Source organism: Rhineura floridana, chromosome 6 (assembly GCF_030035675.1).
Source record: "Rhineura floridana isolate rRhiFlo1 chromosome 6, rRhiFlo1.hap2, whole genome shotgun sequence".
Taxonomy (NCBI): Eukaryota; Metazoa; Chordata; class Lepidosauria; order Squamata; family Rhineuridae; genus Rhineura; species Rhineura floridana.
In genome coordinates, this window is record NC_084485.1 from 48,485,200 (window position 1) to 48,506,747 (window position 21,548).

A 21,548-nucleotide genomic window follows, 5' to 3' on the forward strand; every position below is an offset into this window, starting at 1 on the left:
TGGGGAACCTCCAGCCCAGGAGCCAATCTTGGCCCACCACGAGTTCCAATTAGGCCTGCAAGGCCATTTTTCCAAAACCATGCCCACCTGCCAATCAGCTGACAACAATTTGATGTGGGGTGATGTCAGCTGACAGGCAGGGTTCAATCCTGCACTGGCTGAGTGCACTAGTGCCCCTGCTGGGAACAGGCATAGAGCCAAAGCACAGTATCTAACCCCCCACTCATTAGCTGATAAGCAAGGAGTTAAATCCTGTTCAGACCCCTACAGAGAGCAGGACTGAAGTCTCCACTCATCAGCTGATGAGTGGAGACTTCAATATTCCTGGATGCTGCTTCAAAGCACAGTGCAGAACTGTTTGGAAGTCCTTTTGCAAACAGCCCCATGTTGCTCTTTGAACCTCTGAAAACCAGAGATTTAGAAAGCAGCACAGGGCTATTTGTAAAAGAACTTCCAAACAATCTCGCACTGTGCTTTGAAGTCCCAACAAACAGGGATTCAAAGTACAGTGTCATGTTAAATTTGGGCCGCCAGGGGTTCAAGCCCACCAGTAAGAAAAAGTTCCCTACCCCTGCTTTAGATCAAGGGTTCTCAAATGTTAAGTGAAAACTTAAGGGTAAAATAAAACAAGACCAACATTTTGCCTGTCAAACGAAAGTGGAACAAGCAGGGCCTAATGGTCCCACAGCATGGCTTAAAGATCCTAATAGTCCCACTGTACAGGAACATAACTTCTAAATATCCTCATTTTTGTTTGTTTTGGACTCTATCCCATCCACCACCAAGTATAAACACAAAAATTTAGATCAGAATATACATTTTTTGGATAAGAACATCTTAATAATCTGTTAATTCAAAATATAACATTGAAACACACAGACTTAAACCTTGTACAAAAAGGCGGGTTTTCAACTGGCACCTAAAATAATAATGTGTTGGCACCAGTCTACTTCCAGAAGGAGCATGTTCTACAACCAGGGTGCTATTGCTGTTGTAGCCCCATTTAAAATCTGGAAGGAGAATTAGAATTCATGAGATGAATACAATGACATCTCCTGCTCTTTATATCTACCTTATCTAGCCATTCGAACCCTGTACCCATCACATTCCCAAACTTTCTTCATCACTATGAGAGTTAGATTACACAGGATAACAGAATCTGCAAGTGAGCCATACATTTCCCAAACCAGGCTTATGGGCCATAGAAGGAATGTTTCAGATCTTTAGAAATCTCTCTCTCTCTCTCACTCACTCACTCACTCACACACTCACTCACCACCACCACTGGAAACCCAAAACCACTGGATAGAACTACTCAGCTGCTACACAGGTCATGTTTATTTCAATGGGGTTGCACAGAAGTCGTTCCTGATGGATTGGGCTCATGATCATTAGCAAGGAAGTGGGTCAGGAAGCAAAGAGCCAAGAGAGGAATTATTTATTAATTTAAAAGATTAATTAATGGTTGGTCTGTGCAACACCAACTTGTGAACCTGCACTGCATGTGCATGCAGCCAACTGTGCCTCTCCTTCCTTCCTTCGAGCCAACACAGTCAGTTGTCACCACACAAAAAACTGCACAGCATGGCACCCAAGCAAGCTAGCAATGGTGTGAATGCATGAAGAGAAGGGGCCAGCTGGGCTTATTTAAGCTCCAGCACCTCTCGTCCACTCTCTTTTGTCAGTGGCAGTGAAGGAAGATTGATCAAGCTGATTCGCTCTGGCTGTTGAGACAGAGGGACCCCAGGACAGGGCTGCCTGCCAAAAAAGTAACGGGACACAGTCCCAGAGAGTCCCCCCACAAATACACATCTCAGCACTCATTAAAAATACACTGTATAGTTAACTTGTAGTACAATGTATACATATCTACTCAGAAGTAAATCTCTTCAAAGTTAATGGGGCTTACTCCCAGGTAAATCAAATGGCAGTAATCAGACCAGATTAAGATTCTGTTGAAGCTTTTTTATTTACTTATTTATTGTATATATATACCACCCCATAGCCGAAGCTCTCTGGGCGGTTTACAATAACTAAAAACATTAAAAACAAATATACAAATTTAAAAACACATCTTTTAAAAACAATTTAAAACACAATTTAAAACAATTTTAAAACACAATTTAAAACAATTTTCACATTTTGAAGGCACATCCCAGCAAAGCAAACGTGCTCGAGGCCAGAGTAAGCGAGGGAGGGAGGTGACTTGGGGAGGGGGCATCACTTGGCTAGAGTCCTGAGGACCAAACAGAGAGGCTGAGGGGGAGGCCACATTTAGACCTGAGGTTCCCACCCACCCCTGATCTAAGGCATAGTCTTGGTCTCGCACGCACTATTATAACCAAGGGGCTGTGTACTTTTTGGACCAGTCAAGTGGTTGACTGTTCTCTCGTGCACTCATGGGAGGAGGGAGTGATAGCTGGGACTGGGAGGGCGGAAGGCAGGGACCCCAAAGCTGTATTATTTGAGGGCGAGAGAACATGAGGCTTTATAGTACAAAGATTCATTATTCTGGTTAAAGGAAGTAAAATGTATGTCTATATGACAAGGACTTAGTCCTATACTGGTGGTGTTGTTTTTAATTTTACCTCAAGAATTTCTTGATTTTCACTATATACGGGCTTTAAATTCAATATTCTGCAGCAAAGGGGGAGGGGGGAATTTCAGGTTTGTTCTAGTTATGCAATTTTCTTATTATATTAAGCAGTACTCATGTTTGGAGGCTGTAACTGATGTATAATTTATTCATAAAACTAATAAAAATTATATACACACACACACGGACTTAGGCTGCAATCGTATCCAGAAGTAAATCCGATAGGATTCAATGAAGCTTACTCCCAAGTAAGTGGGATTAGATCTGCAGTCAGTCTCTTTTTGCAGCCATTTTAATCCTACCTTCTATCTTCACAACAGCTATATGAGGTAGGTTAGGCTGAGGGGCTGGCTTAAGGCAGTAAGTGAGCAAAAACTGATGGGTAAAGTCTTAAAATGTGAAACTGCCCATGCTCAGTGAATTTTTGTTGCTGTTTATCAAGGCTTTGAGTGTGTTTTTATACAGTTGTGTATCTTCATTTTAAATATTTTTAATTTTAAAATGTGTTAAGTTGCCCAAATTTTGTTTTTTCTTGAGTTCTTTCCATGGTTTAGGGTTGGCAGTCGGGGACAGTAGGACTCTTGTGCATTTAACAGCTGTGTGGTGGGCAGAAATTAAATATAAATTAAATTAAGCCTTATCTAGTATGGAAATAGAATTATGGGGAAACCTTCACCTGTTGACACTCTGTCTGTTAGACATATTATGATTATTGTCATATGGACCTTCTTGAGCCAAGTGCTGAAACTGAGGAATCGTTGAGTACAGATGGAACACTTTCAACCACAGTCCAAATACCCTGGCATCAACCAAGCTCTGTTCACCACTCTGGGTGGTTTACTTTTATCTCCTTCCCTTCATTACCTTCCAAATTTGTTAAAGTTCTTTATATTGCTGTAACCCGCCCTTGGACCTTCTGGTGAAGGGCAGGTAATAAATATCATCATCACCATGTTTACTGTTGTGATAAATAAAAAGTGACATTATTTTACACTTCATTATGTATTTTTTAAATTAACAGAGACTAAAACTACAATAATTACAATGTGGGGGTCGCAAAAAAAGTCCCATACTCATAAGGATTGGGAACCACTGCAGCCAAGTCTCTGCTAGGCACCAGCAACCTTCTGGTCAGTTCACACCTATACCAACTCCTGTTTAGAGGATTTTAAATGAAACCTAAACCCTAAGACTCAAACGAAACATTTGCGTCAATTATATATAAAACTGGGTGAAAGCGAATCTGATTTTTAGAGCAAAGGCGGCAACACAGGTGAGGGGAACTCTCCCTACAGACATCATCATAGCCTCTCCCCTCCAACACATACATAACGCTCGTTTCACAGTTAAGTTCCCTTCTAGTATCAGAGCTTCGCTCAAGAGAAAAACACTGGGGGGCAGGGAGAGACTGCTGCAAGGTAGGCCATGAGTCAGGACTGAGATTAACTTTCCCCACCTGCATGTCCCATTTGCTTGCTTGCTTGCTTGCTTGATATCCTGCCCTTCCTCCCAGCAGGAGCCTAGGGCAGTAAACAAAAGCACTAAAAACACATCAAAACATCATCAAAACAGACCCTAAAATACACCAAAACAACTTTAAAAACATTTTTAAAAGCTTTTAAAACATCTTTTAAAAAAGGTTAAAAAACACACACATATATATATATTAAAAAGCAATTCCAACAGAGATGCAGACTGGGATAAGGTCTCAACTTAAAAGGCTTGTTGAAAGAGGAAAGTCTTCAAAAGGTGCCAAAAAGATAACAGAGATGGCGTCTGCCTAATATTTAAGGGGAAGGAATTCCACAGGGTAGGTGCCGCCACACTAAAGGTCCATTTCCTATGTTGTGCAGAATGGACCTCTGGATAAGATGGTATCTGCAGGAGGCCCTCACCTGCAGAGTGCAGTGATCGACTGGGTATATAAGGGATAAGACGGTCTTTCAGGTATCCTGGTCCCAAACTATATAGGGCTTTGTACACCAAAACTAGAACCTTGAACTTGGCCCGGTAGCAAATGGGCAGGCAGTGCAATTCTTTCAGCAGCGGGGTGACATGTTGGCAATACCCTGCCCCAGTGAGCAGTCTCGCCGCCGCATTTTGCACCAGCTGCAGCTTCCAGACCAACCTCAAGGGCTGCCCCACATAGAGAGCATTATAGTAATCCAACCTGGAGGTTACCAGTGTGTGGACAACAGTGGTCAGGCTATCCCAGTCCAGAAACGGCAGCAGCTGTCTTACCTGCCAAAGCTGGTAAAAGGCACTCCTAGCCACTGAGGTCACCTGGGCATCTAGCGACAAAGATGGATCCAGGAGTACCTCCAGACTACGGACCTGCTCTTTCAGAGGGATTATGACCCCATCCAAAGCAGGCAACTGACCAATTATCCGAACTCAGGAGCCACCAACCCACAGCGCCTCCATCTTGCTAGGATTCAGACTCAGTTTATTGGCCCTCATCCAGCCCACCACTGAGTCCAGGCAGTGGTTAAGGGCTTGCACGGCCTCTCCCAATTCAGATGTTACAGAGAAAGAGCTGGGTATCGTCAGCATACTGCTGACACCTCGCCCCAAAGCTCCTGATGACTGCTCCCAAGGGCTTCATATAGATGTTAAACAGCATGGGGGACAAGATGCTACCCTGCGGCACCCCACAGCACAACTGCCAGGGGGCTGAAAGACAATCACCCAATGCTATTCTCTGAGAGCAACCTTGGAGATAGGATCAGAACCACTGTAAAACAGTGCCTCCAATACCTATCTCACCAAGTCAACCCAGAAGGATACCATGGTCAATGGTATCAAAAGCCGCTGAGAGATCAAGTAAAAATAACATTGTTGTACTCCTCATCCTTCTCCCAATAAAGGTCATCCATCAGGGCGACCAAGGCCGATTCAGTCCCATAACCAGTCCTGAACCCAGACTGGGATGGGTCAAGATAATCTGTTTCATCCAAGAGTACCTGCAACTGCTGCGCCACAACCCTCTCAATCACCTTCCCTAAAAAGGGAGTATTTGCAACCGGTCGGTAGTTGTCATAAACCAATGGGTCCGGGGTGTGTGTTCAGGAGTGGTCGGATCACAACCTCTTTCAAGGCGGCTGGAACCACTCCCTCCTGCAATGATGCATTGACGACATCCTGGATCCACTCGGTCACACCCCCTCAGCAAGCTTTAATAAGCCAAGAAGGGCAAGGGTCGAGAGGAAAGTTGTTGACCGCATCATCGCAAGCACCTTGTATACGTCATCAGGCCGCATCAACTGAAACTGTTCCCAAGAATTTGCTTTAAAAAGCAGACCTTCCTCCCATGTTGTACATGACTGAGAAAGACCCAAACTTCATCAAATTTTGCCATCGCATGGTAGTTTGAGCCTCAGAGCTCATAAAAGACACAAATGGCTCAAACTAACAGTTTCTGCAACTCCCCTTAAAAAGAAGTTGGCATTCTCAAGCAATCCCTCTGATAAAATAGGCCAAAGAAAAACATTTTGGTCTGCATTATCTACCTTGGTCTGCATTATCTACAACTTCTCTGAAGATATGAAGGGAAAACACTGTGAGAAACATGATTGGCATGATTTTTGACAAATCAAGAATGATTAGAAACAAGCAATACTGAAGCAAGAAACGCAGGTCTTTGTTATAAAAGTTATAACACATAAAGGCCCAGTTCCTACTGCTGCCATATTGCCCAAAGCTAAGCCATGGCTTGGCTTTGTTTTATATCCAAACCCAGGCTTGTGGTTGGCCTCCCTGAGTCAAATCATGAGGGGTAAGCCACAAACAAATCTTGGCTATTGCATGTCTGGAGTGAGACAAACCATGAGCCCAGGTTCAGATCTAACTAAAAGCCAAGCCACAGCATAGCTCCAAATAGTATTACAGCAGTGGGACTGAAGGAAGAGCGGAGCAGTAGTGATTTTTCCTGTGAGCACCCGCACACTGCTGCAATCACACTTAGCTATGGTCTGGCTTAGGGCTACATGCAGACTGTGCCAAAGTAAAGGTGTCTATACAAACATTATAAAGCCCAATATAAAACCATAACAATATAACAGGAGATATTCCCAACAGTGCATGTTTGCCAAAAGAGTACAAAAATCAGCTAGGGAATTCTTTCCTCACTTCAGCCCTGTGAGGTAGGGTGTGACTGCCCCGAGGCCACCAGTTTAATGGTCAAGGAGGAATATGAACTCAGATTCATATCTATGATTCCATCCGGTTTACCATATGGGCTCTTCCCAGCGTGATCTAGAAAACAGGTAGTCATCACCAATACAGTATTTATATTGTTTTGTCAACTACACGCAGGGGTGTAGTTGTCCAGGGTCTCGGGGGGTCTTAGATCCCTGTACCTTTTTGAGAGCAGAGTCCCAGCAGGGTCCCTATCTCCCCAGCATCCTATAAACCAATCAGCATGAAAGGGGAGTGTATTGACCACTGAGAAGAATCTTTTAATATGCTTCCTTGGTTTTTCCTGCTGCTTGGAGCCAATTAGAGAGAAAGGAGGTGAGTCAGCCACTGAGAAGACTCTTTTCAGTAGTTAACACTCTCCCCTTTCACGCTGCTTGGCTCCTAGAGACGACTGTTGTTGTGGGAGAAGGCATTAATAAGGATATCATTCTCAACCCAGGAGCAAGAAAGAGGGAGAGGTGTGGTTATGACTAGCCTGAAGGGACCCTGCACTTCTGAATTTCCCACTATACTACTGACTACATGTAGCAAGAATGTGTAATAGGAGAGAGAAATGATATTTGCAGCGTAACACAGATGAGAGATGAAGATGATTTTAACACAAATATTCAGTGATCAGGGTCATAGTACTCTCCAGATAGCATTCTAGTATGTTACACAATAAAACAGAACATAGTTACACCCCTTTAGACCATGCACAGCTTAGTTACACATTGCCGGATAGGACAACAAAAACAAATTGTGAAAATATTTGCTAATTTTGTGATGACATGCTAGTTACTCTTCACCACAAAGCCCTAGAAACAGCTGGTCACAATATTCAGGACCATTTCAAATGTGACTTCTGTCTTACATGCAAGTATTTTCATGTACCATACACTTTTATAATATCTGGCTTGATTATTTTATTTTAATGTTTGCTGCCACATCATATTTATGTTCATGGCACCTAAAGTATTTTGACAGATGGTTGGGATATAAATTATGAACATAAATAAATAGGGGGGAAACATGCAAAGCATGCATATTTCTCTATTTTTGCTGTGCGTATAATACGCACTGGAAAGCTGCAACTGACTAATGCTTCTTAGAATATGTACACCATATATTTATCTAGGAAGAAAGATGCATGTGCAGCCAACATATGGTTTGCCTGATTTTTCCCATAGAGGTGGCACTCACACGACTGAACATTCAGATGACTGAGGATGTATATGAAGTGTTTAGAACACTCTAAAATTCTAATCATTTTTATGTTACTACTACTACAGTATGTGAAGGAAGAATATCACATTTTAAGTGGCTCTCTGAAAGCAACTACAGTATCAGTGATTTTCTTTAGGTTTGATACAAAAAGGTTAAGGAAGAAATAGGAAACATTTTCAGATGTTTGATTACAAACAATGGAAGTGTATAATCAATTCAACCCTCTCAGGTTTGATTTTCTAGAACACATTTTTATTTCCTTTGAAACATCAGTAATTCATATGTACATCAGAAATGAGATTTATAGTACAATCCTATGCATGTTTATTCAAAATCCATACACGTTCATTGGGCCCCAAGCAATGTATATAGAATTGCAGCCTGAATCACAAGTCTATACATGTCTATTCGGAAGTAAGTCTTGCTGAATACAATAGGGCTTACACCCAGGTAAATGAGCACAGGACTGCAGCCTTAATCCTATTAATTATTATTTCTTCAAAGTGCAAAAACAAAATTTATTATTATTATTATTCACTTGACACCTGAAGGTCCCCAAGTGACTTACACAATGTTAAAACAAAAATAAAACACACTACAAAACATAACAATAAGCAACAGCAAAACAATAGCAATAGCACCCCCATGCAGCCACAGGACAGTCTGGCATCATATTAAAACCAAACATCATCTCAATCTATCAAACGCCTGGGAGACCCTTTCCTAACTATATCACTATTTAATACATTAATTGGTCTCTGTTCCAGTAAAATAAGTTCCCAGAGCAACTCACATACAGTAAAAATGTCAATACAAGCATTATAGAGCACAACATAAAACAATTTAAAACACAATTGAAACTGAAACAAAACCAAATTGCATCAACATAATCACTTAATAGTCACTGAATAGCCAGATAAAGTCTTCCATATAGGAATGTTGTCCCTAGCCTGACAAGAAAATGAAAGCAAAGAAGTGCTTTGTGGATATTTCTAACAAGTGAATTCCAGAAGGTTGTATCCAATGTTAGTCATACTCAGAGTAGACCTCTTGAAATTAATGGACAAGACTAATTTATGTCCTTTAACATTAATAGATCTACTCTGAATAGAACTTAGTTGGAGACAATCCAACGGCTGAGTAAACCACAGAAGAATCCCCTTTCAGTGACCTAGCCAATGAACCCACCATCCTTTTCTGCAAGTTATTTTAAAACACGCACACACTAGTTCATATGCGGGAGAACAGAAAGAAAGAAATAGAATCCAAGAATATGATGCAAATGGCATTAACTCGCAAAGAAACTTTTAAATGAAGGTAGCTAATGATTAAAGAAAAGTTGCATCTTGCCCGGAAAGAGTCCAAAACAAAATGCTAAGCTACACTGTCTTACAAAAGTTCTTCAAGATGCCCTCTTCTGCTCTAAGCCTTTGAATGGTCCACTGGAAAGACATTTTTAAAATATCACAAGCCTAAACCTTTGTAAGTCAGCATCAAACCAAGCTGTAGAACAATTCAAAGGTTGGGAAGGGGGAGAAGCAAAGACCGACAAACACCTGTGTGGTATAGGGGTTAGTTAGAGTGTCAGACAAGGACCTGAGGCACCAGGGTTCAAATCCCCACTCAGCCATGAAGCTCACTGGGTGACCTTGGGCTAGTCACTGTCTCTCAGTCTAACCTAACTCACAGAATTGTGGCAAGGATAAAATGGGGAGAAGGGAGAACCTTGTGTGCCACTTTGAGCGCCTTGCAAGAAAGACGGGGTGCAGATACGGTAATAATAAATATAATATAAATTGAGAGCCTTACCTGGCATGCAGCAGTAGAGTGAAGGGGTATTTTTCTATTGGGGATGTGTGTTAGTTCAAACAAAAATTATACCCCTCCCATGGCGTCCAATGGAAGGGAGAATACATACACCTGGTGCATGTCCCCCCCCTTTAAAGTTGAGGAAATGGGAAGGCCAAGCATCTTTTGGGTCCATGCCTTGCCTTGATCAACTATGGCATGCCCTCAATCTACCCCATGAATGCCCCTTTTTCGCTTCTACTAATATTGGAACTCTGATATTGGTAAAGCAAGAGGCCACTAAGGTTTCCGCAGTAGTGGGAAGGAGCCTCAGATCTCCCTCTCCAAGGGCAGGCCTCTCTCTCCATCCTTGGAGAAGGAAATCTGAAATATCATATGGTTTCTAGGAGGCCCACCTAAGGACCATAGGATTGCAGCCTGAGAGAAAAGGCACATTTTTAAAGTATGGAGCTATTCTGGAATAGCGTGAAGCTTTGGGGAAGAGCTTTGGGGATGTGGTGAATTACCATAGAAGACGAGGGCAAGGCTATCTGTGCCTTGTTCCTTGCTGCCACTCCTCTCATGGATGGGTTCCTTGTTGCTCATCTGCTGTGCCCACTGGCCTGTGTGTGTTGTTGTTTAACGCCAGATCGGTATACAATAAGACCACTCTCATCCACGATTTGATTGTGGATGAAGGTGCTGATTTGGTGTGCATTACCGAGACATGGGTGGGTGAGCTGGGAGAAGTTGATCTGACCCAGATTTGCCCATCTGGATACTCGGTGCAACACGAGCACAGGCTGCAGGGATGGGGGGGAAGAAGAGTTCCTGGGGTTTACAGAACTTCCATCTCTGTCACCAGGAAACCACTCTGTCTTGGAGTCGGATGTGAGGGCCTGCACCTGGTGTCGGGCCAAGGAAACAGTAAACTAGGGTTGCTGCTGGTGTACCATCCACCCTGCTGCCCGGCAGCTTCTCTGACCGAGCTGGTGGAGGCTGTCTCATCTGTGGTGTTGGAGGAGCCCAGAACGATAGTGCTGGGTGATTTCAATGTCCATGCTGAGTCTGCCTCTAGTGTTCCGGCTCGGGGCTTCATGGCCTCCATGACGACCATGGGGCTGACTCAAGTTGTCACTGGCCCAACACATAGGACAGGGCACACCCTCGACTTGGTTTTTGCTCCAGATGGAGGAAGGGGTGGTCTGGAGATTGGGGGGGGGTGGATGTCACCCCACTGTGATGGCCAGACCACTTCCTGGTGAAGTTTAGACTTATGGCTCCGATCCTTCCCTGCAGGGGTGGTAGACAGATTAAGATGGTCCACCCCTAGAGATTAATGGAATCCACTGGCTTCCTGAATGACCTAGGGGAGTTCCCAGTAGATAGAGCAGGTGAACCTGTTCAAGCCCTTGTCACACTGTGGAACGGTGAGGCGCATCGGGCTCTTGACATGGTTGCCCCTGAGTGCCCTCTCCGGCATTGTGGAGCCCAGTTTGCACCTTGGTACACCAGTGAGCTAAGGGCAATGAAACAGGCTGGACGACGGCTAGAGTGCAAGTGGCAAAAGAGGTGCTGTGAGGCTGATCAGGCACAAGTAAAACATCCTAACCGTGCCTACTGTGTGGCGATGAGGGTGGCGAAGAAGGCACTTTGAGGGTAAAGCTGCTTGCCTCCATAGCAGTCTTGATGCCCCATCCACATCTACTGTAGTCCCCAATAAGGTGTCCAGTGCAACGTCTGCTCCAACTTCTTGGGAACAGTTTCAGTTGATGCGGCCTGATCACGGAGACAAGGTGCTTGCAATGATGTGGCCAGCAACGTGTCCTCTCGACCTTTGCCTTCCTTGGCTGATTAAAGCTTGCCGAGGAATTAGACCAAGTGGATCCAGGGTGTGGTCAATGCATCATTGCAGGAGGGAGTGGTTCCAGCCGCCTTGAAAGAGGTTGTGATCCAACCACTCCTGGAAAAAAAACAACTGGACCCATGGGTTTGTGACATCTACCAACCGGTTGCAAATACTCCCATTTTAGGGTTGTGGCGCAGCAGTTGCAAGTACTCTTGGATGAAACAGATTATTTTGACCCATCCCAGGCTGGGTTCAGACTTAGTTATGGGACTGAATCGGCCTTGGTCGCCCAGATGGATAACCTTTATCAGGAGAAGGAAGGGGGAGTGAGACCCTGTTATTCTTACTTGATCTCTCAGTGGCTTGGCGAGATAGGTATTGGAGGCACTGTTTTACAGTGGTTCCGATCCTATCTCCAAGGTCGCTCTCAGAGAACAGCATTGGGCGACTGTCTTTCGGCCCCCTGGAAGTTGTCTGTGGGGTGCCGCAGGGTACCATCTTGTCCCCCATGTTGTTTAACATCTATATGAAGCCCTTGGGAGCAGTCATCAGGAGCTTTGGGGTGAGATGTCAGCAGTATACTGACGATACCCAGCTCTATTTCTCTGTAACATCTGAATTGGGAGAGGCCGTGCAAGCCCTTAACCACTGCCTGGACTCACTGGTGGCTGGGTGAGGGCCAATAAACTGAGTCTGAATCCTAGCAAGATGGAGGTGCTGTGGGTTGGTGGCTCCTGAGTTCGGATAATTGGTCAGTTGCCTGCTTTGGATGGGGTTGTACTCCCTCTGAAAGAGCAGGTCCATAGTCAGGGGGTACTCCTGGATCCATCTTTGTTGCTAAAGGTCCAGGTGACCTCAGTGGCTAGGAGTGCCTTTTACCAGCTTCGGCTGGTAAGACAGCTGCGGCCGTTTCTGCACCAGGATAGCCTGACCACTGTTGTCCACACACTGGTAACCTCCAGGTTGGATTACTCTAATGCGCTCTATGTGGGGCTGCTCTTGAGATTGGTCTGGAAGCTGCAGCTGGTGCAAAATGCGGCGGCGAGACTGCTCACTGGGGCAGGGTATCGCCAACATGTCACCTTGCTGCTGAAAGAATTGCACTGCCTGCCCATTTGCTACCGGGCCAAGTTCAAGGTTCTAGTCTTTGTGTAGAAAGCCCTATACAGCTTGGAACCAGGATACCTGAAAGACTGTCTTATCCCTTATATACCCAGTCGATCACTGCACTCCCTCCCCTTAAATATTACGCAGGTGCCATCTCTTATCTTTTCAGCGCCTTTTGAAGACTTTCCTCTTTCGACAAGCCTTTTAAGTTGAGACCTATCCCAGCCTGCATCTGTGTTGAAATTGCTTTTAATTTTTTTTTTAAACAATATGTTTTTTTAACTCTTTTTAAAAGATGTTTTAAAAGCTTTTTAAAAAAATGTTCTTAAAAGTTGTTTTGTTTTAATGTATTTTAAGGTCTGTTTTGATGATGTTTTGATGTGTTTTTAGCGCTTTTGTTTGCCGCCCTGGGCTCCTGCTTGTAGGAAGGGCGGGATATAAATCAAATAATAAATAAATAAATACAGTTCTGCAACCCGAATAAAGAGTAGCTTTGCAGGTTAAAATTATTTTGTTTGCAAAATCAGTAAGTGAGCCTGAACTCACATTCATGGCTATCACATGTATGTTTGGCTGGCAAATGAGAAAGGGCCTTTTCAATTATGGCATCCATGTTCTGGAATTCCCTCTCCTAAGAAACATATTAGCTCCTTCTTTGAAGATTATTCAGCAAATGACAATAATATTTCTATTTTACAAGGCCTTTTGCATGGTGTCGAGAAAGTGGACAGAGAAAAGTTTTTCTCCTTCTCTCGTAGCACTAGGACTTGGGGACAATCAATGAAGGTGAATGTTGGAACATTCAGCACAAAGTAGTAGTGATGGCCACGAACTTAGATGGCTTTTCAAAAGATTTAGACAAATTTATGGAGGATAAGGTTATCAATAGCTACTAGCCCCAATGGCTGTGTTCTATGTCCACTGTTGGAGGCAGCAGGCCTCCAAATACCAGTTGCTGAGGATCACATGTGTGTAGAGTGCTACTGCACTCAGGTCCTGCTTTCTGGCTGTCTACAGGCATCTGGCTGGCCACTGTGAGAACAGGAAAGTGAACTAGATGGGCCACTGGCCTGATCTAGCAGTCTCTTACGTTCTTATCTCTCTGCAACGAATTAAATTTAGCTAGTCATCTCCACTTGTGTTATTGTTGGATCTTTCCTTGTTATTTTAGCATGCCTGGTGTTTTATATTATTGTTGTTTTAACTGTTATAAACTGCCCTAGGAACCCATTTGGGCTGAAAAGTGGAGGCAGTGCTACAAATGCAGTCTTATAGGCTCTCCTACCTATAAGACTGGTCTCAAAAAGTAGCACTTTTTCAATCTCCTGGCATTTATGCTGTGGGGTACCACAGAGAACCTTCCTGACACCCCAATATTATTTAACATCTATATGAAGCCACTGAGAGTGGCCATTAAAGGATGTGGTTCTTGTTATCAGTATGTCGATTATACCTAGCTCCATTTCTGTTATATCTAAATCAAGTTGGCCATGCAAGCCCTGGGCCAGTGTCTAGATACAGCAGCGGGCTGGATGATGACCAAGAAGCTGAATCCTGATAAGATGAAGGCCCGGTGAATAAGTGGTCCCCACATCTCACAATCTGGAAGTGTCCCTGTTCCGGAAGGGGTTGCACTCTCTCTGAAGGAATGGATACACAGTCTGGGAGAGCTCTCCATCTTTGTCACTGGAGGCCCCAGCGACCTCAGTGGCTGGGAGCACCTTGTCAGACTTAGCTGGTGTGCCACTTACAACTGTTCCTGAGCCAGGAAAGCCTAGCAAGGGAGACTCAAGCATCAGTAAGCTCAAGACTGGACTACTGCAATGCCCTCTATGCGTGGCTGCCCTTAAGACAGGTTTGGAAGCTGCAGCTGGTGCAAAACACAGCAGCTATGTTGCTAAGTGGAACATTCTACCATACACATATAACACCTGCGTTAAAGGAATTGCACTGGCTGCCAACCTACTACTGAGCCAGGTTTAAGGATTTGTTATTAACTTACAAAACTCTAAACTTAGGACCAGATTATCTGTTACGATGCCTTCTCCTATATAGACCTGCCCATTCTCAAAGATCTTCAGTGGAGCCTCTATGGTTATGCAGGGGGTCCTTTCACAGGAACTTCTCCAAGAGCCTTCTCCACAGTAGCTCCCAGTCTAAAGAATTAGCTCCCCAATGAAACACAGCAGACATCTACTATGGGAGAGCTTTCTGCCAGCTGTTAAAGACATATATATTTACTAAAGCTCTCCCTGTGCTCTAAAACCAGTTGAACAATTCCTGACTACTATAACTATGATATGTTTTTAAGTGTTTGTATTGTACATGAAATTGTTTTTGAATTGTTGTTTGACATTTAATTGTTTTACTGTATACCATCTTGGTATTATTTTAATGAGAGGCAGTATATAAATATTTTAAATATATATGTAAAATAAAAATAATCAGATAAATAAAAATCAAATACATACAGGGCTTTTTCTTTTTTAAAAAGAGGCAAATAGTTCACCTGAATCTTGGGAGAATATTAAGGTTTGATCCAGTATTCCATTCACTGGAATACTTTTCTTTCATTTCAGCTGCAAAGCCAGGTTCAATTTACCCCATGTCTGTGAGATGGATCGTGTGTTTTCTTTTTGTATTACATCAGTCTGATCCCTAAAGGGGACACCTTACAGAATCAGCAGAACCAGGCACGAAAACTTTTCCTACATTGTAACAGTTCACTTTGCTGGCAACAAGAGGAAATTGCATGTTTGAATTCTTCTCTAAGAAGCTGTAAAGCCATTGGTCCATCTAATGCATGTTGCCTATTCCAACTAGCAGCAACTCTCCAGGGTTCCAGCCATAGCTAGAGATGCCAGGGATTGAACCTGGGCCTTCTGCATGCAAGGCATGTGCTCTACCACTGAGCCACAGCCCTTTCTTTTCTTTATAAAGAAACATTTCTGCACTTGGAAAAACTAAAATGACACACTTAGCTATCTCTCTGCCACTATTTTTACAATGCATAAGGAAACTCTTTTGGTGAGGAGTAATTCAAACATGCAATCTCTCTACAGCTTGAAGTAATGCTGCCCAGGAAAAAAAATATGACAAGCATACCTACCTTCAGAAGCCAGTTTATGATGATGATCATGTTGCTGTGGTGCATGCTCTGCTTCCTTTGCAGTACAAGCATTTGCTCCTCTAATGACACACATACATGGCTCTAAATCCAGCCTTGACTTTTGCCTCCTCTTGTCCTTGAGGCAGGTTTTTTGGCTTTATACTTTTTTTCCTCCCAGATATCCAGCACGTTTATTTGGTTAAGCATATATTTAGTGTCTTTATTTATTTTAATCTTTAAAAAAAAAAAAAACCAAAATGTGCAGGGGGGTAAGGGAGTGATTTCACAATTGTCACAAAAGTGAGCCAATCAGCACTCTGCACAGCCAGATTCTGCTGGAAACAAAACAAACTTGTTGCTCCCAAGTTTGGTTCTCTAAAGAACATTATATGTATGGCTGAAAAGAAGCAATGTGGATACAGACCTTATGTGGCCTGCAGTAAGAGCTTTCAGACTATTCCCATGAAATCTCACGTTGCCTACAAAAGCTCAAGCCTATTCACAGACCTACCTTTGAATGAAAGTCTACTGCCTCTAATCTTATCTATCACCATTTCAGTAGTTATTTCTCTTCTTGCATTTGGCTCTCATTTCCACAGCCAAGTTTTGCAAATGCTGAAGGAAACTCCTGAAGAGTTTCATATTTGCAATGATACTTGAAGCTGGAGTCCCCAAAAGACGAATTTTCAAAATAAAATCTAAAATTGGAATGTCTTTGCTAATGAAAGATAGGTATGAAAGCCTTTCTGCTTTCCAAGAAAAGTGTTCAGTTAGTGGGATGATGAACACTTACACATAAATGAAGTTTTGCATCAAAGTCCCATACCAGTAATTTGCATTTCTCTGTCTTCAATCATCACAGGAGTCTAGTGCTTTCAAAACATCAGAGAAGCAACATTCCATCAACAAGCCTTTTAAGTTGAGACCTTATCCCAGTCTGCATCTGTGTTAGAACTGCTTTTTAATATGATTTTAAACCTTTTTCTTTTTTTTAAAAAAAATGTTTTAACTTTTTCTAAACATGTTTTGAAAGCTTTTTTAAAAAATGTTTTAAAAGATGTTTTGTTTTAATGTATTTTAAAGTCTGTTTTTATGATGTTTTAAAGTGTTTTTAGTGCTTTTGTTTGCCACCCTATGCTCTTCCTGGGAGGAAGGGTGGGATGTAAATCAAATAATAAATAAATAAATAATAGAGATTTACTGATTTACCAGAAGTCCCACCAGGGATTACATAGACTGGATTTCTCATTAGGGAACAGGTTATTCAATTCCTATTTAGTCCCAAGAGACAGCCTCAGCCTCTTCCCCCCACCTCCCCGATAGTAGGATACAACTTTGTACAATGTTACTGAAACTACCCATTAGGGCTGCTCAATAAAAAGTTAGCACTAGCACTATTCCATCTTGGGGATTTAAGTCTAATCAAAGGACAGCAGGATGATGATGACATAAAAAATAAGGGCAATACCGCATGATAAACAACAGCTGCAATTCTATGCACCACTTACCTAGGAGTAAACCCAACTGAACAATGTGGGACTTACTTCAAAGTAAACAAGCATAGGACTGCAGAGCACATCAGTCATTTCAATAAAAGATGGTCCTCCAAACGAATGGCAGTCTAGAAGTACAGGCCACATTTAATAAAAGGAGGGGCCCCTTTCCTTCTTTTTTTGCAAGGTAAGTCAAAAAGCACTGCATCACTGGCACAATAATCCTGCACATTTCATTCAACATATCTGGTTGCAGCATCAGAATAATATCCCTGCAATGCCACCAAAACATCACAGTAACAAAGACACAACGGAGAAGCAGTCCATATTCCTCATTTTAAGCACATGTTTTTGGCTCAGCTAAAGTCTAAATTTCACTGAGATGGTAAAACTGTGGTACCACAAAACATGAGGGAGGTACTTCACATGACTGAATGGTTTATACACAAAAAACTCTCCAAACAGAAAAGCAGATGTCAAAGAGTCTCCCAGTTCTAGGTTTCAGCTTTGTTGGAATGTAGGGTTACAACCTCCGTGAGAACGAGGCCTAAGTCTAGGGGTCAAACTGTTAAGTCAGACAAAATCTATACAGGCTAACAAATATTTATTGTTTTAATTCATTACATATTTATTTCATATTTCCTCCAAGGAGCTCAGAACAGCATACATTTTTCACATTTCAGCTTTACAACAGCAGTGCTAGGTAGGGTAGGCTGACAACCTGTATCTGGTCCAGTCCAACACTATATCCATTACACTAACACTATACTGGCTCTCAGAGTGCCAAACCCTGCTGCCAAGAGTGGCACCACAAATATAACAATGTCTCATCAGTCTCAGAAGTTCCAAGTTTTATTTAAAGTTTAATGCAACTGTCAGAAAGATAAGTCAATACAGAAAAAACACTTGGTATGAATGGTTCACTACATAGCAACAGCACGCAATTTATTTTTCCTTGTCTTTACATTCTTTGTGGGTTTCCCTCTGACTACTTCTAGCATTTAGACCAAGAAGCTTATTGATCAATACTAAGAAATCCATTCCGATTACCAGTAAAAGTCATTGATACAAGACATAAAGAATTCCCCAAAGAAGTAATCAAAAAGATGAGGATTAAGGCTGCGTAATGAGACTGCGAGTTCACGCAGCAACAAAGTGAATAAGATGTGATTCTAATGTGACTTGCCATACCTTCTCTATTGCGCCTACCACTGCAAAGTCACAAAAGATCTGTGTCTGCTCTGCACACAGCGAAAGAGGAGGAATAGATCAGCTGGCAATGAGAATAGCTTTGTCCACAGCTGCTTTTACAGCAGGGAAAGCCTTGCTCATAAATTGCTTTCATTAACAGCTTTCATTTGTGTTTTCTAATCAGCTTCAGGGTTGGAAGATGCCCTTGCTTGCCCCAGGTCAAGAAGCCCTGGGAGATGATATTCTAGATTTGAAATTAATGAGTTGTTTTGCTGGCTGCAGTGTTACAAGACTGGCATGAATTGACATTTCACTACAATAGTGGGGGAAAGTACAAACACGTCATCAAAATCATACCTTGAATAGATAGTGAACAGACAGTGTGATACCACAGTAGGGTGTTTTTTTATACCTGCAGTATTTCTACTATTTGGACATTGTTACCAACTACTAGTAGCAGTCCAAAGCTGTAATCTTTCTTCAGTATGTAAACGTCATACTCCATGTGGAATCCCAAACGGTTATTTGGGAAACACTTCACTCGATGATAAGTCCCGCTTCAATATACATCACACTGTGATACACTCACTCTATAACTTACTAGTCCATGGGGAGAATGTACACAGTCTGCTAAATTCCAAGTCCCTTCCCCCCACCATATAATGCTATAAAGGCTCATACTGAGCTGTGTACCATTTTGGTAAACTCTGGAATGCTCACAAAAGATGTCTCATAACCCACAACATAATGCACTGTGGCAGTTACAAAATGCAATAAGGTGAGGACTTGGTCTTTTGTCATGGAAATTCAGGGCCTCCTCGTTTGTTTATTTAAATATTTGCAAATTTTGCAAGCCCACTACAAAATATCACTAGCTCCAGGCACTGTAATTCAGAAGATGGTAAGAGGACTGGCGAGCAGACAAAACAATGAAGGGAGGAGTGGGGAGATGGATTGAATTTCCAACTCTCCTTCGCTGCTAATCTCTCTCTCTCTAGCCCCCGAATTGCACCAAACTTGGTCATGGTTGCCGGAACGCACATGACTCATGGCCGTATTGTGGATGCATCTGCAAAAGAGGCAGGTGGGCTGGACTGGCTGTGTGTGTGCGTGCGTGTACACGTATGTGTGTGTTTGTATGCAAGCGCCTTGGAGGGCTTGGGGACGAGAAAGCAAACTGCAGTGCGTGGGACTAGACCCAAGGGGAGTCGCAGCTGGCGTTGGACGGCGCATCCTCCTTATCGCCACCCATGCAAAACAGTGGGCAGGCGCAGAGAACTTCTGGGGGTGAGAGGGTCAGCAGTAGCAGCCATAGCCCACCGCCTGCTTGCACAGAGGGGGAGAGGGAGAAACTGCGGCTCATATTCCCTACCCCGTCCCCTCCTCCTCCCCGAATCTTGTGCTTTAAGGGGGAAGATTTGCGCTGCAAGGGGAGCCTGCGGGGCATTCCTGCTTGGCTCCACATGGGCATCCTCCCCCGCCCCCGCCTCCCCTCCCCTCCCCTCCCTCCTTGCAACTCTGCGCAAGGGCATCACACACGCACGCGCCCTCCCCCTCCTCGACGCTGAGCGCCCAGGTCTGCTCCCAAGGACAGAGCCTTCCCAACGCCATGACAGTGTCTGAGAGGGGAAACTAAGCGCTTGGCAAGCCCCCCCCCATCCCCGCCGAGCCCGGGCCGCCTGACCGGCCGCCGGCTCCTTCGCCCCTGCCGCCTGATCGGCCCGGCCCTGCCCGGCGAGCGCAGAGTTCAATCACAGGTTGTCCCCGGGCTAGCTTGCGCACCCCAAGCGCCCCTCGCTTGCGCACAGCGCGCCAATAAAAAGTTCAGAGCACAACTTACCTAAAATGGCTCCTGCAGCAGCCAAAATACAAACAGCTATTATTTGGTGAAGTTTAGCCCAGACACCCTGCAAGGACAGCCTAGCCTGGCCCCGGCACGCCCCTGCGCTGCAGCCACTGGCCACCTGCAGCCCCCCGGCGCCTGCCATTGGAGAGGCGGCCCGTCAGCCAAGCGCAGCCCGCTCCAAGCTTGGCTGCAGCGCGCTTATTGCTAGCTCCATTGTGCTCCTTGGATCTATCTTGATGTGATAGCTGCCGGGATTGGCTGTGGCAGGGACCGAGCAATGCCCCCCTCCTCCCAGCAGTTCCTTCTGCCTACCGGATCTGCAGCCCTGGTCCTTGTTTTCCCTGCCTCCCTCCCCCTTTCAGCTCTCCAGCCCGGCTATCCAAGGCAACTGTAGCTGCAACTTTCTAAGGCTAGCAGGGGCGAGAGAGAGTCCCCTCACTTCCCGTACCCTTCAATCAAAGGGTTTTTTTTACTTACTTCAACCAGCATTAAAAGCGAAGAAGAAGAAAGGGGGAACCTCTCCCCCTTTGCATTCCACGTCTTTGCTCGCTTTTCATGTCCCGGATGTGATATTTCCTGCATTTAAAGCACGGTGTCTGGAGGTGGAATGTGCAACCGCTGAGCAGGACCCTGCAGGTCTTTCTTTCATGCCTAGGAAGGAGAAGGGGGGGAAAGAATGCCAACTTTCCTTGCTCTAGTCTGTGGGGTGACAACAAGCTATACAAGCGGTTCCTTAGCGTAGCTTTCCTTCCCCCCCTCCACCCCAAAAATTCTGTTGAGTAATGGCTGCGGTGGGAGGTAATCAAACACAATCAGAATATGTTTGTTTTGCTGACTGATTTTAATGCTACATTATTGGTGTCAGCCTAACGTATGCAGTTAATACGCCACTTGAATAGTGCAGCTATGAAGTGTGCTAATTCCTGGAAAAGAAACATTGAAATGGCATACCTTGTGCCAGTTATGTTATCCCCCCCCCATATGTAGACTATATTTAGAGTGTTACTCTTTGGAAAATATGATACAACATGAACAGGGTAGATCCTTGCCAAACATCTGTATACAGAGTCAGCCATGGGATTACTTCACCACATGCCCAGTGCCCAAATTCACTCACATTTACCACAAGGACTGCTCAGTGCAGCTTTGTTGTGGCATGGCAAATG

At 43.9% G+C, this 21,548-nt stretch overlaps 1 protein-coding gene across 6 annotated transcripts in view; it reads right to left on the reverse strand.

The window, feature by feature from the left end:
• CHD6 (chromodomain helicase DNA binding protein 6) overlaps positions 1-20,924 on the reverse strand; it is a 181,722-nt gene extending 160,798 nt beyond the window's left edge. For 2 of the 6 annotated variants that reach the window (XM_061631710.1, XM_061631709.1), the window contains exon 1: positions 20,377-20,597. In XM_061631710.1, the coding sequence (XP_061487694.1) occupies positions 20,377-20,524 (148 nt within the window). In that variant the 5' untranslated portion in view covers positions 20,525-20,597. Of the gene's footprint in view, positions 1-20,376; positions 20,598-20,859 lie in introns of those variants that run through there. The other 4 variants (XM_061631714.1, XM_061631711.1, XM_061631712.1 and 1 more) reach the window with 4 other exon arrangements.
• Between the last annotated feature and the right edge of the window lie 624 nt (positions 20,925-21,548).